At 41.6% G+C, this 26,336-nt stretch overlaps 1 protein-coding gene across 1 annotated transcript in view; it reads left to right on the plus strand.

The window, feature by feature from the left end:
- Positions 1 to 26,336, plus strand: part of SLC4A4 (solute carrier family 4 member 4) — a gene marked incomplete at its 3' end in the record, with an annotated part of 159,499 nt that overhangs the window by 103,293 nt on the left and 29,870 nt on the right. The window contains exons 7-14 of the mRNA XM_079535009.1: positions 1,661 to 1,818; positions 9,347 to 9,434; positions 10,143 to 10,297; positions 10,740 to 10,853; positions 12,339 to 12,513; positions 17,667 to 17,800; positions 21,768 to 22,039; positions 25,756 to 25,826. Coding sequence (XP_079391135.1) covers positions 1,661 to 1,818; positions 9,347 to 9,434; positions 10,143 to 10,297; positions 10,740 to 10,853; positions 12,339 to 12,513; positions 17,667 to 17,800; positions 21,768 to 22,039; positions 25,756 to 25,826 — 1,167 coding nt within the window. The remainder of the gene's footprint in view (positions 1 to 1,660; positions 1,819 to 9,346; positions 9,435 to 10,142; positions 10,298 to 10,739; positions 10,854 to 12,338; positions 12,514 to 17,666; positions 17,801 to 21,767; positions 22,040 to 25,755; positions 25,827 to 26,336) is intronic.

The following is a 26,336-nucleotide window of genomic DNA, read 5'->3' on the forward strand; positions in this document are numbered from 1 at the left end:
GATTCTGTTGGTGAATTACCATATGCCCTATTTTTTTCTTGCTTGTTTAAGGCTTTCTAGTTTATAAATATTGAAATGATCGCTCAGTATGTACTTTGGGGCTTATAAGAGTTGTGAAGCCAAACTGTGTTGTGAGAGCTGCTTGCTGTGAATCGTAGGTGGCTCTGCTGAAGTGGATTTCTGTACTTCACCAGTGGGTCACACTGATTTTCCAACAGCTTGTGCAGTGGTATGTGTGTACTGCAGATGTTAACTCTGCTTTTATTTCTGGGCAAGGCTTTTAAAAACTCACTCTGATATAAAGATATTATGAGACAGAGAAAACAGTGAGATCAAGTTAGGAGTTGCTGTGGCAGGATAAAATAACAGCTGCGGTAACTTGATCGTGAAACAGTGACTGTTCAGTTGATGGTGGAAGCATGAGAGGTCTTTTAGTTGCATGGTGGCTCCCAGTTTTTCATCATCCTTTCAGTGTTTGGAGTCTATGTACATTTGAGTTTTGCGTGTGCAGTAATCACCTTCTCATTTCTCTCATGTCTAACCTGGCTCCTCCTTCCAGGCTTGATGCTTTTCTTTTTTTCTGAAACTCGCTCTGATTTCTCTCTCCTCTGTGGATGCCCTTTCTCACTTTATTTCTACCCAAGGCTTTTGCTTCCTTTGAGCTCTTCTGGAGATGTGGGATGTAGCATCTCACCTTACAAGGATAGAAAAAGGAGTTTCTCCTGGTCAGGGTTCTCTAACAACAGTACATCCTCCTCTGTACCCCTTCTGACCACAGAAACCTGTGGTGAGGGCTGTGGGCTCAGGTGATGATGTGGGAAATAGTAACAAGCCAGTTTCTCACCTAGACATTGGCTGAGGTTGTTAGTGTTGTTTCAAAACCAGCATACTTGCTCCTTTTGCCCAGTGACTCCTCGTGTGCTGGCCTGCACCAGCAACGGGAGCAGCGGCTTTGGGAAACCTATAGGGCAGAAGCCACAGACATAGGAAACTTGCTTCTAAAAGCCTGCAGTAAGTTAAGTCTTTCACTTGGAACTTGAAAAGACTTGTATGCAATAAAATGCATGTGCCTAGCTCCTGGCACGGTCAGCTGGAATGATGTCCACCCTTCAGGTTTTGTTCTTGTCAGGCCAGTCATTTCTGTAGCAGCAGCTGCAGAGCCTGAAATTGCACTTTCACTTGTGGAAAGTGCATGCCCTCTGCCCAGATGACCAGGCAACAAGTTGATGCAGTGCTTCTTCCTGAAACTGCCCACATCTACTCATCTTTCTCAGTGCCACATACCTTTTTCTGCCCAAACTAATACTATCCATAAACAACCTTCAAGAAGCCTGATATTCTCAGTGTTGGCTTGGCTACAAGCACCTGTAGCAGGATTGTTCTTCTGGTGATGATTTTCAGAGCAGAAATATTCAGCTTTTAAAAAGTGGCATGAATGCAAGTATTGCCATCTGCTTCTCTGGCCAGCCTTCTACTTTATATTTATGATGGGGAGAGGGCTATCATTAGTAGACCAAATGAGGATGACACACATAGATAGGTTTGGGTCCTATGACCCATGTGGAAACATGGCTGAATGTTCGATAAATTTCATTGCACGTTTCTATCTGCATGCCTAACAAGCCTTTATTTTATTTTCTTTTCTCTTCTACTAATGCAGTTGAAGAATAAATTCATGAAGAAATTACCCCGCGATGCTGAGGCCTCCAACGTGCTGGTTGGGGAGGTAGACTTCCTGGACAGTCCTTTCATTGCCTTCGTCCGGCTGCAGCAGGCAGTTATGTTGGGTGCTCTGACAGAAGTCCCTGTCCCTACCCGGTAAGAGAATCCTGCCTCTAAGCAGTGGAAACAAATTGGAAACTGCAGTTGCACCTTCTAAAATAATAGCTCCAGGCTAAATGAAGACTTTCTCCATTGGTTTCTATTACATGACTTGCATATAGTATTATATTTTTTCAGGATTACTGTTTTTAAAAGCAACAAAAACTTGCTTTGGCTGCTAATCATTTCTGAGTTCAAAATTTAGTTGTATAATATAAGTTGTGTGCAAAAACACTGAACAGTCACCTTAACAACTTGATGGTGAAGGTCTCTATCAATGTGACATATGACGGTTGGATATTTTTCGACCCCTCATGATTCCTACCACATGCACATATTGTGCATACCTAAAATTCCCTTTGCCTGCTTTTGCAGTGCATATTTTTCTTTGTAAAAATTCACATTAGATGAAGGATTCAATTTTGGCCCTGCTGGAGGGGGGCAGAAAAAACGTCAGATAAACTGGGAATAAAACTATCACTGGATTGTCACAACAGATGTTCCTTTGTATTTCACAATGGCTCAGAAAAATGTCATGCAAATATTTTATTTATTTTGACTCACATTGCAAATTAACCTGCAGTCTCACAAATATGAATATATCTTATCTCACGTTCTTATGTGTTTGAATTAAATGCATATGCTTATTATATAGGTGCACACCAGATAAGAACTATAAAACTGATTAACATTAAAAGAGAATGAACTAAAAATGAACTGACGGGGTATTTCAAGGAGAAGGACAACAGGCTGAACTGGATAGACTGCAGGTGTTTTGCAGTGTCTATTTCAAGCATTGTGTGGACTCTGTTACTGCTGTGCACCTGGGCTCCACTGCACTTCTGGTATCAACTTACAAAGGACTTGGTTGGCGTTTTACTTGTAATTATGAAGCTCACATTGCACCTTTCATATCACTAATGTGCAAATGTATATTTTATGTGAATGGTTTCAAGGGCTTTTAATACAGAGTGAAAGTTCTATTTTGAATAATGTCTAGAGGGCTAGAGGCTATATTGAGTAATGCTTTGTGAGACGGGACATGTTAATGCTACAGAAGTACATCACTGGTGCCTCACTAATACTGACTTGAATCACAGCCATTGTAATGGAGTGAAAGTTACATGGTTGTAGAATCTGAACCTTGTCTTCATATACATAGGAGAGAATTGGTGTAGTTTTGGCCTTTGTTTAACTGCCTTGTCTTGGAGTCTGTTTCAGCAGCTCTGTAGAATAACCACATCAACATCTGTTTGCTCACAGTGGATGTTCTTTTGGGAGCATAGGGAAATGAAAATGGCTTAATTTTATGAAAGGTAATTACTTATTTCTCAGTATTATGGAGCTCTGTATACATCAGTATTTCAACTTCTAAGTCTAACCTACTTGCTCCTTTTAAGTACTTCTCAAAATGCTTTTCAGCAGAAGTAAAATCAGGAATTGTTTGTTTTGGTAGTGGGAGCCAGGAAGCTAGATCTAGGATTGCTGAATGACCTCATTATTCAATAGCATTAATCAAGACAAGATGTCCTTCCACGCCAACATTTTTTTTCCAGGAAACAGTATTATCCATTAGCTGTCCTCCAAACCAAATGTTAGCCCTAATCAAAGTAGGGAAGCTCATTAGATTGCTTTTGTGAGTAATGAAGAGGCATTTGCAGTGGCTACATCCTGTGAAATTCAATCAAGGAAATCCCATAAGGGCCCAGACTAGTTATGATGGAGTGTCTCCTTGCTCAGCCCTTAGTTTCAGCCATCCTACACAGTGGACGTTTCTGTTGAAGATGTGTACTTAACCCACAGTGTCTGCAAGGTGCTGTAGCTGGAGCCTTTAGTATTCCCCCTTCCTCTCCCTAAAAGGCTTCTCTTTTTATTTTGCTAAATTATGAAGTTCCTGGTAAAATTATCAAAACCATGCTATCAAAATTAGCCATGTGGAGTGGGAGGGTGATTCTAAATAGTGAGTTAACCTTTCAGTGCTCTGGTTTGCTTCACAGGAGTGTTGTGAAACAGATACAGGGAATAACTGCAGCGTGACCTGCATCTGTCTGTCTCTAGAATGCAGATTGCTTTATGTGGGGCTCTAGGGAGCAGGCAGGAGTTCAGCACCCAGGTTTCAGCACATAGCTTTAGGCATACCAGTCTGCAGTGTGGAGGAGACATGATGTTAGCATAGCCATCTCTTCTTGTCACAGTGGGCCATGCAATGCACTGATGTTCAGTTCATGTTTCTGGTGTGCTGTGTTGAGAAATGTCTTTTCAGCTACAGATGTACTGAATATTTCACAGGAGCCTGCAAAGTGCCCTGCCTTAAAGCCATGACAGTTGTAGGGCTTGTTGGATCAATGGCAGAAGGATCAGGAAGGCCATCCTGAGGAACTGGAAGAAGCTGGGAAGGGAGACAGCATTTCAAGTAGAAATGTCATGTCATCCAACTTTCAGAATGCATGAAGCCATCTTAATGCTTTGCTTTTCATAGCACTAGCCTGACAGGGTTTGCAGGGAGGGGGGCAGCAGTAGGTGACAATAAAGCCACAACTATTAGCTGGCTATGCAAGAAACTAAGACAGTCTCCTGATGTACAAGCAAATGAGACACCAAGCTCTGTGGAGCTAAAAGGCTCACTGTATCTACAGTCCCTGCTCTGATATGGTATATTCATATTAACTTAATACTTTAGAACAAGAAAGCATTGCTTTGTGTGCTTATGATAGGTATTATTCACCATGTAAATTTCCATTTAATTAGATTTCTTATATCGAGTGTTTTTTTTTCTCAACATATTTCTCAATTTGGATTTTTCTTCAAAGTCATAGAGTTTTGCATGTTTTGTAGAATTAAGATTTCCTGTGTAGAAATGGCTCTTCCCTGGTTAAGTAATTTTTTGTTTTTGTGCACGATTCCCTTCACACTTCCTTGCTAAGTATTTTAACTATTTCCTTCACTTAAAAATAAATTCTTACTTAAAAGTAACTGCCAAGACCTGATGAATTATCCAGGGAAGGTTTCTCTGCAGGGCATTTTATACAATCCTAGTAATAAAAATCATGGAATTTAATTTAGCGTAGAGAACTTCCTGCCTTTTTCTCTGTTGTATTTTCTTGTTACCAATCAGATCAAAAATCATTTATGGATTTTGATCTTCTTCTGTCAATTTTAATTCCACGGTGCCGTGAACTTTTTATTTTAGTGAGTTCTTAGTTACTGTACTTTCCCCATTGCTTTGGTGTGGCTGCCTCACCTCCTGACGGTACACCAGATGTAGCTTTTTATTTTCATAAAAGGGATGTACAATTATGTGTACAGGTCTGTTCCATTAATGTAATGATGATGAGGGCAAAAGATAAAGAATGAGCAAGGGAAAGATTTTTTGGAGATAAGCTGCACAGACTTGCATAGTCTAATATGTAGTGCTGGGAAATTGCCTGTGTCTACAAGCCTAAGATGAAATGAATTAACTTGCCCAAGGTTGCTTAAAAAGATGTGACAGAACCAGGAGTCAGATTATCCTCCTTGCCTTCTAGCTTACGCTTTTAACTACCAGGGCATCTTTTCTTTCGGTAGACAAGGATGAAACGTCTGTCTCGTTCCTTAATTGCAGCATTGAAATGGTCTTCAGGGCTGTGTCCTTCAGCAGCTTTTCCAACAGAAGATCTTGCTTTGGGACATCTGAGTTCTGGCAACAAATAATACTTTTGTCTGCATTCATGTCTTGAATACCATGTAAGATGCTTGCAACTTGAAGGAGCACTTGTATGAAAACTGAAGAAGGACGCTTGACCTCCTTTCCTTACTGTAATCTTAAGGTGTGCCCCCTTCATTACACAGAGGTCTAAGTGTCAGGGTTTGGTGGAGAAGACGATCATGAGATTGTTCTGTCTGCCCTTGAGTCCATCAACGTGCATCTCTATTGGGAATGCTGGGTGACTTGCAGGCATCTCACAAGGCAAAAGGACATTAATAAAAACATTTTCTATGGGATCTTACTGAGTTTCCTTTGTGCTTCCGAGGTGCTTTTAGCACTTCTGGAATTACAGTTATTTCTTTCTTCATCCAGATGTGAGAAATGGACGTGGGTGAGCAGTTGAATCTTGTTTTTCCTGTTCCTTTTTTGTGTGTGGCTGAGGGACTTTGTCTCCTGCACTGGTGGTCACCTTGCTAAGAGGCCACGGTGAAGCTTTCTTGGCCTTTGGCTAGCTTTCACCACAATCCTTTAACCCATACTGGAATCTGATGAAGTCATGGGCAGCTCAGATTTCTGACTATGTCTCAAATGGAAAATATTAGTGCTATGCTGACTTTAGAGCCTGTCTGTGTAGTATTTACTCCTTACCTCCTAAGTGATTTCTTCTTACCTTCGTGTGATTTCATGGAGATTTCTAGCCAAACTGCTCACAAGTGCAGCACATAAGACTTACCTGCCTCCTTCAGCAAACTGGATTGAGATTCTACTCTGTGGTCTCCAGAGTCATTTCCCACCTGGGTCCAGGAGGGTTCTTAGTGCTCGTACCAGGTTGTATGGCCCACAGTCTCATGTTAACAGGTCTGCGGTGTTGCTGCAATGCTTTGTTAAGATCTATCCAGTGTGCAGGTGAGCTGCGCAGTACGGTGGTCACTGCAAATTTGTCTGCTTGGAAGAGAAATTCCTCATCTGTGAGAATAAATTTATTCTTGTTGGTTTTGGTGGCGTGGACCATATGCTTAAAAGGTAAATCAAATGCAGTGAATGGTCATTATCTGCTAAGGGTGATGTGTCCAAAGTGACAGGAGGAACAGTGGCTTAGGTAGGACAGAATAATAAATTAGTGATTTTCTGACTCTATCAGCTTGGAAGCAGAAGAATGCTGTGAATGTGCTGTCATACAAAGTTCAATACAGGTATCCTGAATGAGGACCATCTGCCATTTCTGTGAGCTGTTGCTCAGAGCTTGTGAAAGGAATTGAGTTTTCTTACAACTTCAGAGAGAGCTAAGTTATGCACAGTGAAATCTTTCTAGCCCTGAAAAATCCTTGTAAATACTAAGTATCAGAAATGAACATGTGAAAACTCAGTATTTGTTGTGTGCAGCAGCCAGTAATTCTGTGTTCACTTTCAACCCAACAGATAAAGGAGTATGTCACAATTTGAAGTGAGGACTTTTTTAGCTAGATGTATTCTGAACTAAATGATAGTAAATGTGTGTAAACACAGTCTAGTCCACACCACTAAAGCACATGAATGCTTTCTGTATGTATACATGTGCTTAAAAGATCTTGTTCTACAAGCTGAAGGCAATTCTGAGCTGAATGAGACAGGATGAAGAATTTAGAAAGTCTCACAATCTGGCTTTTTATTTTTGAAAATGCAGGAACATTAAGGTGGTATGTTTCTGCATTGGAAGAGAGCCAACTGATGTAATTAATTCAAGAGATGGTTATGAAATGAGAGAAAATAACATGACCTAGGCATGTATGGGTTAGTCACCTCTGGGTGAACCTTAAGTTAATCACTTGAAAGCCTCATGCAAAACTTGATAGCAAGTATTACAGTTAGTAATGCCAATTAATACATATTTATGGATCCTTTCATACTAACTTGATGTCTTTTTGTAAAACAGTTGGTTTTTAATGGAAGATACTTGTTAGAATATAATACACTTGAAAAGACAATTGATTTAGCACCACACAATGATTTAGAAAATTAAAATGATACTACAATGCTTTTAAGGGCAACGGTATTTCTTGTGAAGTGTCTCTCAACTTTGCTGTTTCATGCTTTGTTAGCATTTTTGTGAGAAAATGTATACATTGTCAATAAAGGTTGACGCATAATGGAGAGGATGCCTCTGTGGCCCAAAGTGAAGTGAAGATGATGTGAGCACACAATTTCATTTTCTCAGGAAGGCACCAATATAGTGTTCCCGAATAGCAACAGGTTATTTCATTTGCATGTTCAGAATGACAGAACTGCCATCTCTTGAATTATTTCTCTGATGAAGTCATTGGTACTTCAGAGGAGGTTCACAGAAAAATTGCTATGTGACTAAAGAGAGGAAAAACCCTCAAACTACTTCATCTAAATGACAGACAGCTACGCGTGAATGGATCAATTGGAGAGGATATTTAAAGGACTTTAATTATCAAAATATATTTAAAGGACTTTAATTATCAAAGGTTCTTCAATCTAGCTGTCTTCTTAAGAAGTGAGCTGTGACTGCAAAGCTACCGGATGGGTTTACAGGTCTTTGGTATGTGTTGTGTGCTCTGAGTGGAAATTCAAGGCATACAAGTTGAGCTTTAATTATTTACAGCTTACATGCTATTTAGATAGATCCTTCAAATTGAGTAGTACTTTAGGTGCTGAACCATACAGAGATCTCAGCCCCAGCAGAGCACTAGTAAATAGACAGGTTGCTATCTGGTAGCCCTGAGAAAGAAGTGTTTGGAGAGAGATGTAGTTTATGGTAAGCGATGTGGATGGTTTGTTCTTTTTGCTGGCCTGAGTGCTTACCTCTATCTGGAACTGTGCTGTCCTACTTGTTCCATCATCCCTTGTGCAGAGAGATCCTCAGGTCAGGGTGGAACTGGACAGAGTAAGCAGTCCTGAGATCTTCTGTCCCCTCCTTCCGATTCTTCAGCAGTTACATCACTAATGCTGTCACTTAAGTGACCCTGAAATATTTAATGCAGATGCCTTATACAAGGATTAAAGAGCTGTAATGTATGATTGAATAAATACTAAGGTAGTGGATAGGCTTTCTGTGGTGCACCAGAGCATGCAGTCTGAACCATCCTGTACTGGAGCTGCATCTCTTGCACATGGTTCATTTCTGGGTACTGGGTCCTTCCTTCCTCCTGTACATTCATTGCTGGATGATACCTACTTCTGTGTAAGACTGCTGTGCTCTCAAGGCTAATTTTAATATTTTTTGGGAGGAAAACTCTGGGTAGCATCTTGCTTGCCAGAGCAAGTGTGATTGGGATGCAGGGTACAACCTGTACTCCAGGTTAACTGAAGTACTTACATTGGTAGTCAGTGTAAAAATTGGAAATCCGTACAAGTCCTGTCCACAGTGCCTCCTATGCATGCAATGCCTGATTATTGGAGTTGCTTAACTTCTACTGATCTAAGGGAGATGACAACTCTGCAAATGGCAATATGGCATTTATGCAAATGGCATAAAGGACAACTGCTGGTACTTCGTGTAATTCTTCCCTGGATTTTACTGGGGAATTAAATATTGAAGTGTCATGTGGTGTAGCTAAGCATGATCTTATGGGTTCAGATAGAAGTTGTCTAGAGTGCTCTTCACTTGTTAACCTCTGGGGCTGCCAAAAGCAGTAGAGATTGTACCTTTCATGTCAGTGAACTGGTCGCTGGCTGAGCTGTCACTGGCAGCTTCCAGATCTCCCTAACAAGGGGCAAAACCTTTGTTGTTCTGTTTTGTTTTGTTTTTTTTCAGTTGACTTTCTGTATAGATACGGTGTAAGGAATAAGCAGTTGATTTTTCTATCCTAAATGGGAACAATTGGTGTGTTTTCACAGATTTCTCTTCATTCTACTGGGACCTAAGGGCAAAGCAAAGTCATATCATGAGATTGGCCGAGCCATTGCTACCCTCATGTCTGATGAGGTAGGTGCCTTTATGACTAGATTTTTGAAGGTCCCTTCCAACAGAATGCCTATTCTATTGTATTCTATTAATATTCTCCATGAAATAGGTTCTCCTGGGTTTCACTTCACTAGCAATCATTTTCTCAAGTAGATTTGGAGTTAACCCATGAATTCATGAGTGATGTGCATCTTGTGTCTCATTCCACAATCACAGTAACCCACAGATGCACTCCAGGTAATTACTGCAGAAGTCTGATTGGATGTGCCACCTACCCTCCAAGGAGTCCAAAGTACTTATGCAATATTCCACATCAGTGCTGGCTTTTTCTCACTTCTCTCATCTCACTCCTAATACTAACACAAGGCCTTCCAGTAAAAATGGCTTGTACTTCTTGTTACTACTAAGTAATTATTATCCTCATTTCTATTTCACAGAATTGAAAACAACCCTTTTTTAAAAGAGTCAAATTGATGAGAAGATACGGTTTTTTGTTGCTTTGTTAAAGTATCTTTTCAAAGTATAATCGAACTCTTGGATTTTTTTTTTAATGAAAGAAAGGGACAATTGTGTTGGTAGTATTTTTGAAAAATAAAACCACAGTTTGCAAAAAATCAGAAAGTAAGAAAGTATCTTTGTAATTAAATAACCAAAGGAAAGGGCTTTCTCTTTCTTTCAGATATACAAAATACAAAGTTTTGCTGTATGGAGTCTCTCCTTTCCTTGCAGGTGTTCCACGACATTGCCTATAAAGCCAAGGACAGGCAGGACCTGATCGCTGGCATTGATGAGTTTCTGGATGAAGTCATTGTGCTCCCCCCTGGGGAATGGGATCCAGCTATTAGGATAGAGCCCCCCAAGTCTCTTCCATCTTCAGATAAAAGGTAAGGGCAGGTCACAGGGCAGGGTTGCCTCTGTGTGTCAGTTCTGAAAAAGTGAGAGGAATTGCTGCTGCTTGGGAGCACCAAGTTTATCAAGTAACTCCAGGGGGATCTGTGTCTGCGTCTCTTTCTCTAGAAAGCACTGGAGTTATTTTCACATCTATCTTAATAGACTGTGGATGTTTTTGCAATTCTGTACCCTCTGGGGCAGTGGTACAGGGATATGGTGATAAATAGTGATATCCAGACACTTCTGGTATTCTGCTTGCACTTTCTAACTCGCTGTGTTTCACACTGGCTCCAGTAGGTCAGCTTTCTAGTCTCCTTTATATAGCATGGCTTCAGGAAAGGCTAATACCTCTGTAGTGGAACATTATATGGATTCTATTTTGTGGAGCCATTAGGTAATGCAGTGAGCCTCAGTTTGGCTTGTGTTCTTGCCTAGGAAAAACATGTACTCTGGTGGAGAAAATCTGCAGATGAATGGAGACACGCCTCATGATGGAGGACATGGAGGCGGGGGACACGGGGACTGTGAAGAGCTGCAGCGAACTGGCAGGTCAGTAATGCACTGCTCAGTGTGTTATAGCTTGTGTGATCCATCCAGCATGACAATGTTTTCCTTTCAGAAAATTCTCATCCTTTCAACTTTCCACCTTAGAATACTGTTTCAATCTATGTAGGTTGAGCTGTAACCCCAAATCATACGCTGTGGTTTTGAGCACCCATCTTGGGACTATCTGAAAGGTTCTGAGTATCTAGTCTTGACAAATTATGATGTGTCTTAAACAAGGCTTGCTGGCACACTGCATGCTTGTGAACTTAGACAAATTGTAAAGAGTGTAAACATGCCAGGTACAGCTCCATTTTCCATTCAGATTGCTGGAAGCGCTTTAGCCATAAGCAGAAAAGCCCTGTTTTCAAGACATTCCTGTTACAGTGCAGTTGAACAGATTAAGGCTTTTATAGGATACAAATATGGAAGGTAACAGAGCCTCAGGGCTCTCTCTCTTTTTTATTACTTTGTATGCTACATAAAAGTCTGCTAGAGTGAGGATGCAGTTCAGGAGGCTGTCAAACAACGTGCTCAGTACTGTGGGATCAATATATAGGTTTTTGTGTTGCTTTTGTGTTTGTGTTGTAACCTCCATCTATTTTCTAGCTTTTAGAAGAATATTTAAATTGTGAGGGAAAAATCTGAAAGTCTGAATTTACGCATTGGTGTGTACAGGGCAGTTAATAAATCGTTGTTCTGCATCCGAATGTAATGTGTGCCTACCTGCCCCATAGCTCTACGTTAGTGTCTGAACAGTCTTGCAGAGATACCATAGAGAGGCTTTCCAGTTGCTATTTAGCTCAGGTGGCAGCTGAATTGTTATGCATAAATAGATGTAAGTTGCTGTTGGTGGAAAACAGCATGCAAGAGAACAAGAGGCAAAACAAAAATTTTTTCATGTTGATAGAATCAGAGCTGTGTGGAGTTTCTGTGAGTTAAACATTGTTTTGTTTGGACTGTGCAAAAAGAATATGTCTGCAGGTGGAGCTCTCCAAGATGATTTCACTTGCTTCCATTTTTGTTTTCAGTTCTTCTTGTGGTTAATAGTTTGAAACATTTTTTCCACTTAGTAGATTGTTGGCTCAACCAACCATTGTGTCTGCCACATGAAGAAATTTAGGCAAGGATTTAGACTGGAATTAATAGATTTTATTAGCTCAACCAATACAACTGCGGGGAAAAAAAAAAGCCAGACGAGCTTCCTGAACTGCAAGCTTTTGTGGTCTGTTTCAGCAGAAGTAGGGCTTGTGTTTCCGAAATCGATCTCTTTTCAGCAGCATCGCATCATGAAAGATATTATCTTTCTTACAACACTGTCAGTGATATCCCTGGACCATTGCAGCTGTGATAAGACTATTAAGTAATGTGATGACCTCATTAAATTACTTTCAGATCATCCTTCATTTCTGGCGGTGTTTCCAATTACTTATCTTAGTGACTTTCACTGTAAAACATTTTATGCAAGTCTCCTCTTGCTTGTCTTTTCAGATTCTGTGGTGGCTTAATCAAAGACATAAAGAGGAAAGCACCGTTCTTCGCCAGTGACTTCTATGATGCTTTAAATATTCAAGCCCTTTCAGCCATTCTTTTCATCTACCTGGCCACAGTGACCAATGCTATCACTTTTGGAGGACTGCTTGGTGATGCTACAGAAAACATGCAGGTTAGCAACAGCTTTCAGATGAAATGAATAAATCAGAGCTGATTTGCCTTTTGCTGTCTACAGTCAGAACTGAATTCTGAATACATTAATAGAGGTATGGTGTTGCTTCCACTGAAAACTGGCTTGCTTTCTCTGCTGTTGGACGGCTGTCCATTGAAAAATTGTACCATTACCTTAAATGGAGTTTGAAAGATGGCCAGGCAACAGAGAAAAACTTAGGAAGAATCCTTGCTCCTATATAGAGAAGTTCCTCGGATTACTCTCTGTGTTTTGTCTCGGTTGCACTGTTTCAGTCAAATTAAGTTTATGAAGTCTGATTCAAACTTTCCATGTCATCAGAGCATAGCGCTGTATTCTTTGCATGATTCGTACAACTCTTAGCAATCTCTGGACTTCTGCCTCTCTGCTAAAAAGAAAACACTAAGATTGATAGGAAAGCAGTGAAACAGGTGGTGTAGTAGAGGAGAAAAGTGAAAATTCTTTAGAAATGATGATGGAAGATTAGATTCTGGGAAGTGTATTTTATTTCCAGAGACTGACTGGATCAGTAGTAGACAAAAGTAGGGGCTTCAAGGCATGGCATAACTGTATATGAAGCGTAAAAGAAAGGGATTCTGTTAGAGCACTGTTACAGATTGTGTTTGATTGGGGCAGAATTATGCGTCTTAGGATTTCTTTTGTACTTTTAACGAGGAAGTAAATATAAGAACTTTTATTTAAATAGATTCAGTGCAGTCAAGTTGAATGTCCTAATAATAGTTAAGTTCATATTGACAGTGACTGAATTATTTAACTATGTAAATTTAATTTAAACAAACATAGAAAAGGGGGACACCTTTCCAGAGCTATTGACTTCCCCATCATAAATTACAAGCTAGACTAAGATTCAAAGATTCTAGCACTGATGGAGTGCTAGACATCCCTCCCCTTGGATAAATATGGTTTTCCACTTCCAAAACTGAAATCTGCAGCAGTTGTGCAAACAGATGCACAATGCCCAACCTTAAAAAGTAATAACAGCAAATGGAAGCAGAGAATGAAAAAGCCTCCAGGATCCACCAGGGATTATCACTCTTCTATCACTGAGCAGCAGAGAAAAGCCTGCCTGCTCTGAACCTGCACAAGGAACAATATTTAAAGTAGGGGGAGGAAGGGAAAATGTTACCGAATTCCAAATTTAGTGCATATAATTATGTCACCTGTGTGAAAAATCCTTCTTGATACCTTTGTATTCAGTAAACATATTTATCAAGTTGGCAAAAATTGTTTTTGCACTTAAACATACAGTATAGTTTCTTAATGCTCACAAAGAAAAACGTCAAGCAATTTAATTATTAACAAAACAAACAAAACAAAAATACCTTGTATTTCAAGAACCTGGAGATGTCATTCATCTGAAAAATGGTAAAATGACTGCTGATTTAAGCAGAGACAATCCTGTTGCTTGCACTTGGTCATATTGCTCAGAAGGACACACATATTTTGCTGTCCTTTGTTTTGGCTGCTGGATCAATGGAAAAGAGAAATGTACTCCTTTTTGTTCTGCAGCAGTAGAAAAATACTACCTTTGGCACCTGTTTTTCCAGCAGCAAAGTAAAAAGCAAAGATGTCCTCCATAGGGGTCTTAGAATCGTAGACTGCCCTGGGTTGAAAGAAACTACAATGATCATCTGGTTTCAACCCCGCTAATATGCAGGGTCGCCAACCACTGGACCAGTCTGCCCAGAGCCACATCCAGCCTGGCCTTGAATGCCTCCTTGGGCAGCCAGTTCCAGAGCATCACCACTCTCTGTGTGAAAAACTTCCTCCTAATAAGAGGGTCCTCTTGGTGGTGCTGCCAGATTTGCTTGATAGTGCAACTGCCTCACTTTCCTTGGGAGAATTTCTGCTGCTAGGCCCATAGCTTGCTTTGAAGTTGATAGAACCCAGTGTACATTTTCCCACTCTTCAGAAAAAGACAAAAGCTGCAGGAACAGCCTGTTTTGAGCCCACTGTTTTATTCTCCATGTTGAGGAGGGAAATCATTGATACTCTGTACTTAAAAATACCACTTTGGTAGCAGGGAAGTTCTGGAGCAAATATTAATGCAGTGCAGCCTTTTAATGACAAAAATACAAACAGAAGCAGAAAGCAAGCACTCAAGTCCTGCTGAATGCTTCACCCATTGATTCTCAGGTGTTTTGTCCTCAGGAGAGAAACAGCCTCTCAGATATTTCTCTCCAGACAAAGCAATTTGCAGAGCTAAAATTGGCCTGTTCATATGTTTCTGGGGCCCAGTTTTCACTCCTGAACCCAGTCCTCATAGGTGCAGAAATGTTGAGAACTCTCAGATTCACAGCAATCCTGAGAATCATTGTTCCTCTTGGGGTGTAGTGTCTATATGAACAGCAAGGAGATTCACCAGAGAAAGAAAATATCTACTGAGGTTGCTGCTGTCTTTGGGCAAGTAAAAGCAGGTGGAGGTGGTACAGCTTACAAGTGCATGTAACAACCAATTGAATTCACTGTTTTTTATTTATTTAATAATTTAAAATGGAAGCACTCTTAGTTTCTCTGAACAGTTCAGGTGGATCAGAGGCTCAGCAAGCATGGGCACAAACTAGCTTTTCTTTCATCATCTCCATTCAACAAACCTTCATTCACTGTCATTCTTTGAAAAGGCATTAGGTATAAATGACTGCAGTGGGAGCCTGGAAGAGGTTTTGATTGCTGCTTTTCAACAGAAGAGAAAATGGTGTGATCCTTGTGCTCAAGTGCTCCTGTCCCATCAATCTGAGTGAAGCTTTCCAAGACAAGCAGTTCAAGTTATTCCTGTAGGGAACTGCTCAGAGGGATGAGAATCCAGGTTCAGTTCAAGTGTTGTCCAAACCACTCTGTATTTCTGTAGTGGAAAAGAGTTCAGAAGTGCGGTTTTCTGCAAGACATCTAACAGTGTGAGCTGCATGGGATCTTCATTCTCGAAAACACAGAGGAGGGAAATTAATGCAGGTGCAAGACCCGATCCTCACCACAGGCTCCAGTGTTGTGAAGAGAGAGTGAGAAGGCTCTTTGTCACAGGTCATCTTCCCAGGATGTTTTTGTATTGGCAGAGCCTCATTAACTCCTAGTTTACATCAGCTCTGAGGAGCAGCCTCCAAAGGTTTACCTCCCAGATGTATTATCCTCATATAAAGCAGTGTTCTAGGGACTACAGCATTTGCGCTTCTTGCTTTTTGTAAACAGCTATGTAACCAGCTCTGGATAAAACACTTCAATTGCCCAGGGCCAGCGTTTCTCTAAAAGCTCACTCCATAGTTCTCTGTTTCTGAGAAAAGACACTATTCTTAGCTGCAGACACATGGAAGAATGCAGGGGAAAAGAGATTCCAGATGCTCTGCAACCCACACACCAGCCACACGGGCCTTCTCTGTGAGTAGTGCAGGAGGAGCGAAGAGGGATCAGCTGTGCAGATGCCATTCCTTTTGCTGAGAGTAATTGTTTCATCCTCACAAGCCCCCCAAAAGCAGTGAGCGAAGGCTTATAGGTTCCTGTCTGCATCCCCTGTAAGACAAACTGTAATTTTTATATCAAGACTGAAGGGCTTCACATTGAGTAGGGCTTCTCAGTGAGTTTTCCCTTGCATGGATCAGTTAGTGACTGTAGTGATGGGCATTCACAATAGCATTTAAAAATGGAAAACACAAAGGATGGCATCTTATGCAGCGGCAAGGTTGGTTGTTTCCAATCCTTTCACATCAGTAGTTTTCCTACATTGACAAGTGACTAAAGTGTGGCAGGAACTAGACAACTTTCAAATCTTCCTTGCCTTTTGCTTCTCTGCACAGCTGTTCTGCTGTTGCTTTAGTTCACCAGCTTGACACTGGTATTTTGAGATCATGTTTGTGTCTAGAAAAAAAGTTCCTCATTGCTCCTTTGAAGGTTTGTGAGTAATTCAGTAGATAATCTTTTTTCTGCTTGTACGTGGTGACATACTGGTTTGACTTGTGAGAGCATAATACAGTGTCAACAGAAACTTGGGTCCTTCCAAGAAATGGAGGCACAAAACTTAAATTCTTTGTTACCACGGATAAGTCAGAAAAATGGCAGCGCAACCCTGAAGCTTGTCATGGGTGGAAGAAGGATCTGTGCGTGCCTTTGTGACTGCTCAGCACGTGCAGTGCTCAGGCTGCTGATTCAGAAACAGCCACAACAAGGCACATAAGTTTGCGCTTAAATCTTTACCTCATCATTGAGCAAGGGTTGTCAATTCAGGTGACAAACACAGCTTAAATAGAGAGTCCAGGTCCATGTAAAAACAGATTAGTCTGGATAAGAGCAAATGAGGTAAGGTCCACCTATTTCTGCCATTTTTATCTAATGACGGATGCACTGTCAATAATCATATTACTGGCAAGAAAAAAATGCTATTTATATTGCATCAACAGCTTGCCTTTTAAAAATAGGCATTGTCCAGCTATAATTTTGATGAAAATCCAAGAACACATCAAGCACACCCGTTTATCATTCCCCAGTGAAGATATTTTGCCACACATGCCAAAGGTAATTGTAGAGTCTATTACATATGGAATTTACGACTTGCTGGTTACATCTGATGAACTCAGGTTTCAATAAAGAACTGCTGGATGAAGTAGCCTTGTTTGGTTCGTATCTCATTTACTAGGAGTTATGTAAAAGACTGGCATCTTGTTTATCTAGGAAAATCTGCTCTGTTGGAGGAAGGAGCAAAAAAGAAAAAAAACAACAAAACTGTGATGTTCTAGAGGATGGCAGGACTATTGTGTAGCCATGCTCTGCCCTGTCAGTTTGGGGAGCTCTGCAGATGTGTGGTGCAGATGATCTAGAAGATCATATCCCCCACATGGTCTTTGAAAGCACTTTCCTCACTTTTTTCGATGATAAAATATAATGTAGTGTTAGTAAACTCTGCCTCAGAAATAACTATAGGACTTGCTGGTTATCCCGAATAAACTGTGCAAGGTGAATAAATCTTTCTTCGTGGCTGCAGGAGAGGGCAGAGGATATTCTTCCCTTCACCTTGGATGTGTCAACATACAGCACCCTGCTAGTCACCAATGTAGTGACTGATTTCCCTGTAATAGTGCTACCAGAAAGGGTTATTAACAGAACTAACATCTCTTCTGTCTCTACTGCAGGGGGTGTTGGAGAGTTTTCTGGGCACAGCAGTCACCGGAGCGATATTTTGCCTTTTTGCTGGCCAGCCACTCACTATTTTAAGCAGCACGGGACCTGTCCTTGTCTTTGAACGACTTCTCTTTAATTTCAGCAAGTAAGCGAAAGGGTGGAGAGAGGGAGGAAGGGAGGAATGTCTTGCATGAGTAAAATGCTAGCTAGGGAATGAGATGGCTTGTGGGGGGGAAGGAGGGGATTTAGTGTATGAAATGAAACATCCATTTGTTCCTTGTTGAGACTGCAGTGCAATCACATCAGGGATTTTCACAGGCACGTATGCCCAGAGCACTGCCTGGTGTACAAGGGTCTATCTCCACTGAGCCTTTTGGAAATGCTTTGCCAAGCCTGTGCTCAAGCCTGTGCCAAGCCTGCAATGCTTTCAGCATACTGTTCCCCACTGACTGCTGTGCCTGTTTTCCTTGATTGCTGTTTCCAAAAGGAGCAAAAAAAGCAACAAAATCACATAACAACATGCAACAGGTCTCAAGATTACCAAAAATTTCTTCCTAAGTCAGTATTCATTTGAAGGGTCTGTAAAGCTAGCAAAATATAATGAGTGCCCAAAGGAATCAGCATATTCACTGATAATTTTACGTGCAGGACTATTGATATTTTGGGTGACATTTAGGAAATTGATAACTTTAAGTTGTACAGAAAATTTGCCACATTTCTTGTGGCCTTCCTTCCTTATATCAAGGAGATAAGGGGAGTTCACAGCATTGCCAAGACTTCTATGGCAGGACAAAAAATTGAGAACTTTTGGTTTTAAAGCGTTGCTGTGCTTTATTTCAAAAGCACTTGCCTGTGATGTGGAACAGCTTTTCTGCTATTTACAGTTATTTTTAGAAAAACTCTATTGAATTATTAAGGTAAACATGGCTGCAGGTTGTAATACGGCAAGAGACATGGTATGTGTTTGTCTCTTTAACTGTATCTCCTTCATTACATTTAATCTGTGTAGGTACTTACTCAGAAATAATTGAGCAGATGAAATATGACTGTGCCTTTCCTGTGAGTACTCTAGGTGTAGGAAGAGTCTTCTGAGGCACAGGACCTCTGCTAGGCAGACAGTATATTTATATGTCACCCCACATACAGAGGACTGCTTTGGTAACATTTGCTCAGCAAATTTAATTGATAATACCTGTATCAGTGTGGTCCTTGTCTGCAAAGGTCCTGCAACACAGGATGAGATCAGGTCTGATTCTCATCCCATATTGTCCAAGTTAGCACTATTTTATAATCTATAGTAGGATTTTAAGCCAGGTTGGCATTGTGCTGCTCTTCAATCCCTGTTCAGCAGAGCTTTATTCATGCCAACACAGGCAGAGACTCATCTTGGAGTTGCAGGTGCCGTGGAGAGACTTGCTGGACCTTTAAGTGGTATGCAGTCTCTTCCTGCCTTCCCTAGGGCTGCCACTTTCCATGGCACTGCTTCCATGATCCTCCCAGTCAGCTGCAGAGGAGATGGACTTTGCAGACCTTCTCTTCTCCTTGATATGAGAAAATGGGAGGAAAATCAGACAAGCCTGGAGAGGGAAACTGGAAGCTACCCACTGGTGAGATCTGTAGCAGGTCAGGAAGAGAGAGCACCTTTCTTTTCTTTCCTTGATGGCTATGAATGAATAAAATTAGGAAGAGAATGAATAAAATTAGAAGCTGTTTGAATCTAGCTTGCAGATCTAAGCCTGGATGCTGCATGTCAAAGTTAAAAAAAAAACAAGATAGGAAAACATTTCCTATTATTTTGGGAAGAAGGGTGTTATTTTTAACTAGAGAAGGAGATTTTGATTATAAAAGCAATTGTCCTGACAACCTGCTTGGGCAGAAGGGCAAGATTTTTTGAGGGAGCCTTTCTCACAAGGAAATTGGAATCAAGTGCTGTGATTTTCTATAATGCATTTGTGGCTGTTCGTATTCACAGCACCCTCTTCCCTGCTGGGAGCAAAATTACAAAGCCTTGCCATCTACTGATTCATTTAAAGTGAGTGTGTCTGTGTCTGTGTAGATGCTTAAGAAAGCCTCTACTGAATGACATCTAGCACTCCTGAAAGAAATTCAAAATACATCGTGATTGGGTCTTCGTTAGCAACACGGTGCAGTTCTGTATCAGTCTCTTTTGCTGTGCTGATCCTTTTCCTTCTCATTCACCCTTTGTTTGGTGCAGCAAATCAAACATTACAACTTTGCTCTGAAGAATTTCGTTGACAGTATATAATAAAACACTTACATGTAAATTTATCCTAAATTTGCTACTAATTAAAGAATCACAAGGACTCACACACCCACAGCAATCACTGTATTGAGCTGGTGGATTGCCTGAGACTGCTGCTCCCATTTTACAGAGAGCTAAGGAGGAGATGGCATTGCAGAGACTCGTTTTGAATGCAGATGCATGACAGTGCCTGAGCCTACAATACCCTGGCCCAGGAGACTCACGGGAATGCATGGCACTGCCCAGTAGCAAGCCTTTAACGAGGACCTTGCCAAGTCTTCAGCATTTTCTCCCACTTTACAATTGTAAGATTGTAGTTCCCTCCAGTTAGGTGTAATTCTTCCAATTCAAGATCTCTGTAGTTTTGTACTGTGCACTAAAAAACAGTCTTCAAGCCCTTGTGTCTGCCAGCGTTCCCCTGGTGGCAGGTTAGGTGCTTGGGGAATCATGGAGCATAGCAATGAGCTGCTGCAGTTTGCTGCCTGCGGGCAAATCCTGACAGGATTCTTTGTCACACCAAGTTGGAGGGAGTCCACCTGCAGTGGGGATCTGAATACAGAGTGGGACCAACCTGCTGCCAGCTCTAAGGATGCCCTGTTCTACCACGTTACTCTGCCAGGAGTTTGAACTAAAACTATCCCTCATACTAGGGCATACCAGCACTTCCCACTGCAAACAGGTTTGGGGGGATTTGTCTTCAGGACAGTTTAACAGTTTCCTTCTCCCTCATGCCTTTGAGAGTGTCTTGTTCCTTCTGTGCTGTTAAGTTTCAGTGCTGTGGGTGGTTATCTAGTGCAGCTTGCATTCCTAAGGTGTCTTGAAGAGGACTTCTGCTCCTAAAATATTTTCTAAAGAAGATTCACAGGGAGCAGCATTCATTTTTCTTAACAGACTTAATGTAATTGGGGGAAACAAGGGATTCCTGGACTCTGCGGTTTCCTCACAGCTTTCTGATGCTGTCAAAGACCTTGCTCTGAGACTTTGCAGAGAAAATGCTCCTCCTCCTTTGTTATCACAGTCCAGCAGGGCAGGGCTGCCTACTTCCATGGAGAAATAAATAGCTGGGGCTGGGACCCTGCTGCCCCCTACTCCCTCTCCCAGAATGGGCAGCAGTCTACCTTGGCAGAGTCTTATATTCTCTGCTTTTTGATTTTCATATTTTTTTGGTCCTAAAAGCCTCCCTTTGAACTCAGTGCAGTTAGGGCACGGCAGCCTCCCCCAGCAAACAGACTTCCCAGGGAGGAGTGATATGATTCACCCCATCATCTCCACAACTGCCACATCCTGGCACCCGAGTTTGTCATCTTCGGCTTTGCATTTCTTTATCTGCTGCTGGTACTTTTCTGCAGATAATGCAAGTGTATGAGACATGAAAATGCAGGCTTCTGAATAAGAAGCTTGGCAGGAAATTGCTTTTCTAAAGGAGATTTGTAAACTGTAGTTAAATCTGCAGCTGGTGGAAAGCTGTCCAAGTTCAACTGCTCTTGGTCTGGGTGGCTAGATGCTTGGCCCTTTACAACTCTGTGTGTGTTTGCCAAGGCAGGATTTATACTGGGAAGCCTAGAAAGAGCTTGAATTCATTGGTAGCATTTATCAATGGAAGCAGAAGCAAGAACGATCACTTTTGCAAGCTTTTCTGCTACCTCAACAGTTGAACTGCACCATGTACTTTTATGGAGTCGGCTGACTGAAAGCAGCTTAGTATCTGGGCACAATTTTGCTTAATCTAAAATAAGCCCTGGTCCCAGAGGCTTTACATTCTACCACGTCTCACTAGAAAGTGCTAATTCTGTATGGATTTCTCTAATCCCTGATATCTTCCCTCCCTTCCACCTGTGTCTTGTTGCAGAGACAATGATTTTGACTACCTGGAGTTTCGTCTCTGGATCGGCCTCTGGTCAGCCTTCCAATGTCTCATTCTTGTTGCTACTGATGCCAGCTTCCTGGTCAAGTACTTCACACGCTTCACCGAAGAAGGTTTCTCCTCACTTATTAGCTTCATCTTCATTTACGATGCTTTCAAGAAGATGATCAAGCTGGCAGATTATTACCCTATCAACTCTGAGTTCAAGGTGGACTATATCACACATTATTCTTGTGCCTGTGAACCACTGGGTCCAGGTAAGAGAATACTTAATTGACCCTCTGATTTGCAAACACAAGATATTGCTTGCTTTCATTTATTCATTCATTCATTTATTTATCAGTTGCACTGTGGCTCAGATAACAGAAAAGTAGATGAATCCTTCTTTATCAGTTTTCTTCCAATATCTTGTCTTAGCCTTTCTATCCAACGTTTCTGACACTCCTCATGTGAGCGCTGTTACGAGCAGAGAAGCTGTCTGCGTACCTATGTCTCCTCACAAATATGTGGCCATTAATTCTGAACGGTGTTTCTCTGAGGCTAGGACACCACCAGAAGTGGTATCAAGGGCACTGCTGTGGTACTGAAGTCAGTCCTGGTATCCCCTGTGTGGTCCTGACAAAGGACAGGAGCTGGATTTATTCAGTGCGTTACCCAAACATGGGTGCTTTTGCACTTCCTGGCTGCGCGTATGAGCAGAAAAGCGTGAAAAAGTTCTCATTAGAGTATAAGGGAAGAGTATCCATCAGTTCAGCCTATTACTGGAGTGTACACTGCAAGGCAAGTGTAGCCAAAATATGTGTAGGTCTGGTAATACAACCCTGAACAAAAGGTTACAAAACAGATACCAAACAGAAGTAATGCTGTTACCAGTAGGGAAGCTGTAATCTCTCCTAGGATTCTTCCAACAATGAGAACTGAGTAAGCAACTTTATCTGTACTCAAAGTAAACATCATATCATCTCAATGTACCTGTCAAACAGGAAAATAATCTAGCTGCTGCTAGGTGCCTCTTTGCAAAAGATGATGGAAAATGGACACTTACATTAGCTATTAAATGCAGGGTCACTGCAAGCACTTCAGTGTTGGTCTAATTCTGCCTCCATTTGAATGGCAGGGTGATTTCTCTCCTGGTGGTTGAGCAGTTAGTCTGATCATGTCTCCGTCTAACAATGCAATGCTGGAACAGTCTCAGCTTCCCAGATAAATGCCTAGGACACAGACCTACTGCACAGGACAAAAGTGATGATAGAGCTGGAGTGTGTTGTTTCATTCTGTAAGAGATTTGTGCCCAGAAATACAGTGCCAATCTCTACCTTCATAAGCAAGTGGGGGAAGGATTAGCATGCATTGTTTGATAAGGTTCACAAACCATCGCTGCCATGATTCTCTAGCTAAATGGTTATTTCAGAAGGTAAAGATAATTTGAAATGAAATGATTCCTTCCTAAAGCCTTGCTTGATGTTTCCATCCCAGAGCAGAGCAGAGGAGTTTTCATACCGTGGAAGTCCAACTTTGTGAGCACCTCTGCACGTGTGTACACATACCTTTACATCTTTGTGCCTAACTCACCTTAAGCAGTGCTGGGCCAGTAGTTGAAGTGAGATGGAAATGTCCTGAAATAGGAAGTAGAGAGGGATCAGTGAACCCTTTGATGGTCTTGAACCAGTAAATGGATCCTACTGGCTGTGTCGTTAGGGGTTTTATCAGGAGGGTGGAAGTTGTCATCATCTTTGTATGTTTCCTCCATAGTTTTTGAACTAACACTGAATAAGCTTTGAAAGGAGGAGTGAGCACAAAATACTGGATATACTGTCAGCAGACTGTTCAGGCAACCCTCTGGAACTTCATTTCAGACACACCAACCTCTCCTGCATAGACCTGTGTGGGTGTGTGGCACCTCAGACACAGAGACTTTCACAGTATGAGTAATGTCTGCATTTCAGAAGCTGCCAGTTGAGGGTGATTGGAAACAGTAGACTACCTGGGAAGAGAACAGCAGAGTGATCCTATATTTAAACTCAGTCTGAAACATGCTGAAAAACAAGAGTCCTATGCATGTGCAAGTGCTAGGGTTAAGGTATTTTTTTAAGGTATTTATACTAGGCGGACCTTTTTGGTATTCTCATCTGTTGGTTGGTGGCAGTTTGGCACCCCTGCAAGTATGCATGTCTCTGCACAAACCCAGAGAGCATCCAGCATAGATTTGATTCTTATTTCTTAAAAAAAAAAACAAGTTTCCACATCAGCTGCTTGTCACAGCTGCAGAGGAATTTTTCTTCTGCCATGCAGCAGGTAGCAGCAGCAAAGTCCCCCATGCACCGATTTAGGCTTTTTACAGTTACTTTTCACTTCTGTCATTGAGATTTGCCCTTAGAGTCTGCATTGGTACCCAGTCTAAGTTGCTCAGTTTCTGTTCTGTTCACCCGCACACAGAGGCCTCAGCCTAGAGAGCAGTATCTCCCCAGCCCCATCACATGCTCTGGCGTGGGCAGCTGTTCAGCCCACTCACAGAGAAGGCTCTCACAGATGTTCAACACAGATCTGTTCTGCTGACAGGATGAGAATCTGGCCAGGCTGCCAGCTTTAAGCCTCCAGTAAGTTGCAAGCAGGGATCAGGCTTGGGTAAGTACAGGATGCATCAGCACCAAAGATGCCATATCAGCAGTTCACTGCTGTTCCATCATACAGGTGGGAAGAAAACTTTCTTCATTTAGGATTGAATAGCCTTTAATTAGGGTGTGAAATCAGGCAAGACCCTACAATAATGCCTTTGAAATCACTGATGGGATTTCTGTGTAAATAATTACACAGTGTGTCATGCAGAGATTTCTCCGTGATCTCTATACCTCTAGTCTGTGTCTCTGAGTAACATGCACTGTATTACAATGCAGGTGGAGAAACCCAAACACAAAACCACACTCCATTCACTTTTTCAGGAACATAATCCATATAGCAGCTATTGAGACTGGAGTCGAAAGAATCACAGCTGCATAGAAAGTTTCTCCGTGTGCCAGCAGAGAAGTCAGAAGCAGCAAAAGAAATCCTCTGCACTCTTGATGTATTCTGTGGAGGGAGAAGAAGAGGAGAGGAAAAGAGAAAGAGAGGAAGAGAAGAGGTAGTGGGGAGGACAAAAGAGGAGTGTTCCTGTGGAACCAGGAAGGAATGCAACACACAGTGAGGCCCTCTGAGGCTGGAGCATCTGACAAAGCATAAAGGCTGTGTGCTTGAACATAGAAAGATCTCAATAGCTCCTTCAGTGCAATGACTTACTGAATTCCTCTTCTTGAATGTGCTCAGAGTAGACGAGCTTATCAATACGAAAAGCTTTCTACCTGATCTATGAAATGTATGGAGAGGGTTTTGATTCAGTTGGAGATGTCAGAAAAAGAGCACAAAACACTGTAAAAAAAACTTAACTACTACCTCTTCTCAGACTTCCTGTCTCCAGAACAGAGGTGCATCACTGTCCAGGCTCAGTTCCATCCTTGCAGCATGGCTTACAGTTTGGTTCAACTTTACACTCTCAGGTGCTGGTTTCAGGGGTAAAACTCCCTACGCACTTGGGGTGTGCAGGCATTTCTGTACAGAAGGGGGTTGGTGCCAGTGCAAGGAAGATGCCAGCGGCAAATCTGTGGTAATGCTTCCAAGCATGACAAAATTGATGGCCTGGCAAGAATCATGAGATGTTACAGAGGCCTGGAAAGGCTGCCTGTGGTTAGTGGCGTTCTAGTAGTTATCTAGACCTACCTGTTATATTTCAGTATAAAAGTCACGTGCACTTGTTCTTTCCCCAGTTAAACCATTGTGCTCTGTATGGTATTTTAGTAAAACTTCTATAGTGTTACCAGTCATAAGAAGACTTAAAAACCTAAATAATAGGGGAGGACATAACTGACAAACCTATTTGTTTTTCTTTTTTGCTGTTCTGGCACCATGCTCTCAGTGTTCTTTCTTCTGTTCTCTTTTGCAGATAATAGCTCATTTTTTAACAGAACAACTGTGTCGTCAGCTGAGGGGCCATTCTATTCCTCTGCTGAGATGGTAAGTGAGGCTTCCAGGAAGGCAGGCTTTGAAAACACTGGTGTGGGGTTTGGTGGCTGTGAAAGAGATGGGGGCTAGCATTCTTCCATGGCTCATACTTTCACTCTGCAGAGCAGCAGTATTGAAGCAGCAGACCAGCCACAAGAGCCAAAGAAGCAACTCTTGCTATTGTTTTGGTTTTTTTTAATTAATCAACCACTAATCTCAAAATGGTGGAAATTAGAATAGGTATTTATTCTAGCAGTGCTGTTCCGACCTTCATTTTGGAACATGTCCTCCTAAATCCTGGCCATTTGTGACTGTGACCTTCCAGTGCACTGATGTAAAAAAAAAAAAAAAAAAAAAAAAAAAAACCACAAAGCTTGCATGGTTGAAACTGCGGTGGCTCCTAGCTCTGCTCTCCTTCCTGTGGTATGACAGAGCCAGCAGTTTACACCTTTTATTTTTTTTTATTTCAGTTATTCTTTCCAGTGACATTGCTTTCAAGTGCAGTTTGTGGGCTTCTCTGTA

Source organism: Tetrao urogallus (genome assembly GCF_951394365.1).
Source record: "Tetrao urogallus genome assembly, chromosome: 4".
In the NCBI taxonomy this organism is placed as follows: domain Eukaryota; kingdom Metazoa; phylum Chordata; class Aves; order Galliformes; family Phasianidae; genus Tetrao; species Tetrao urogallus.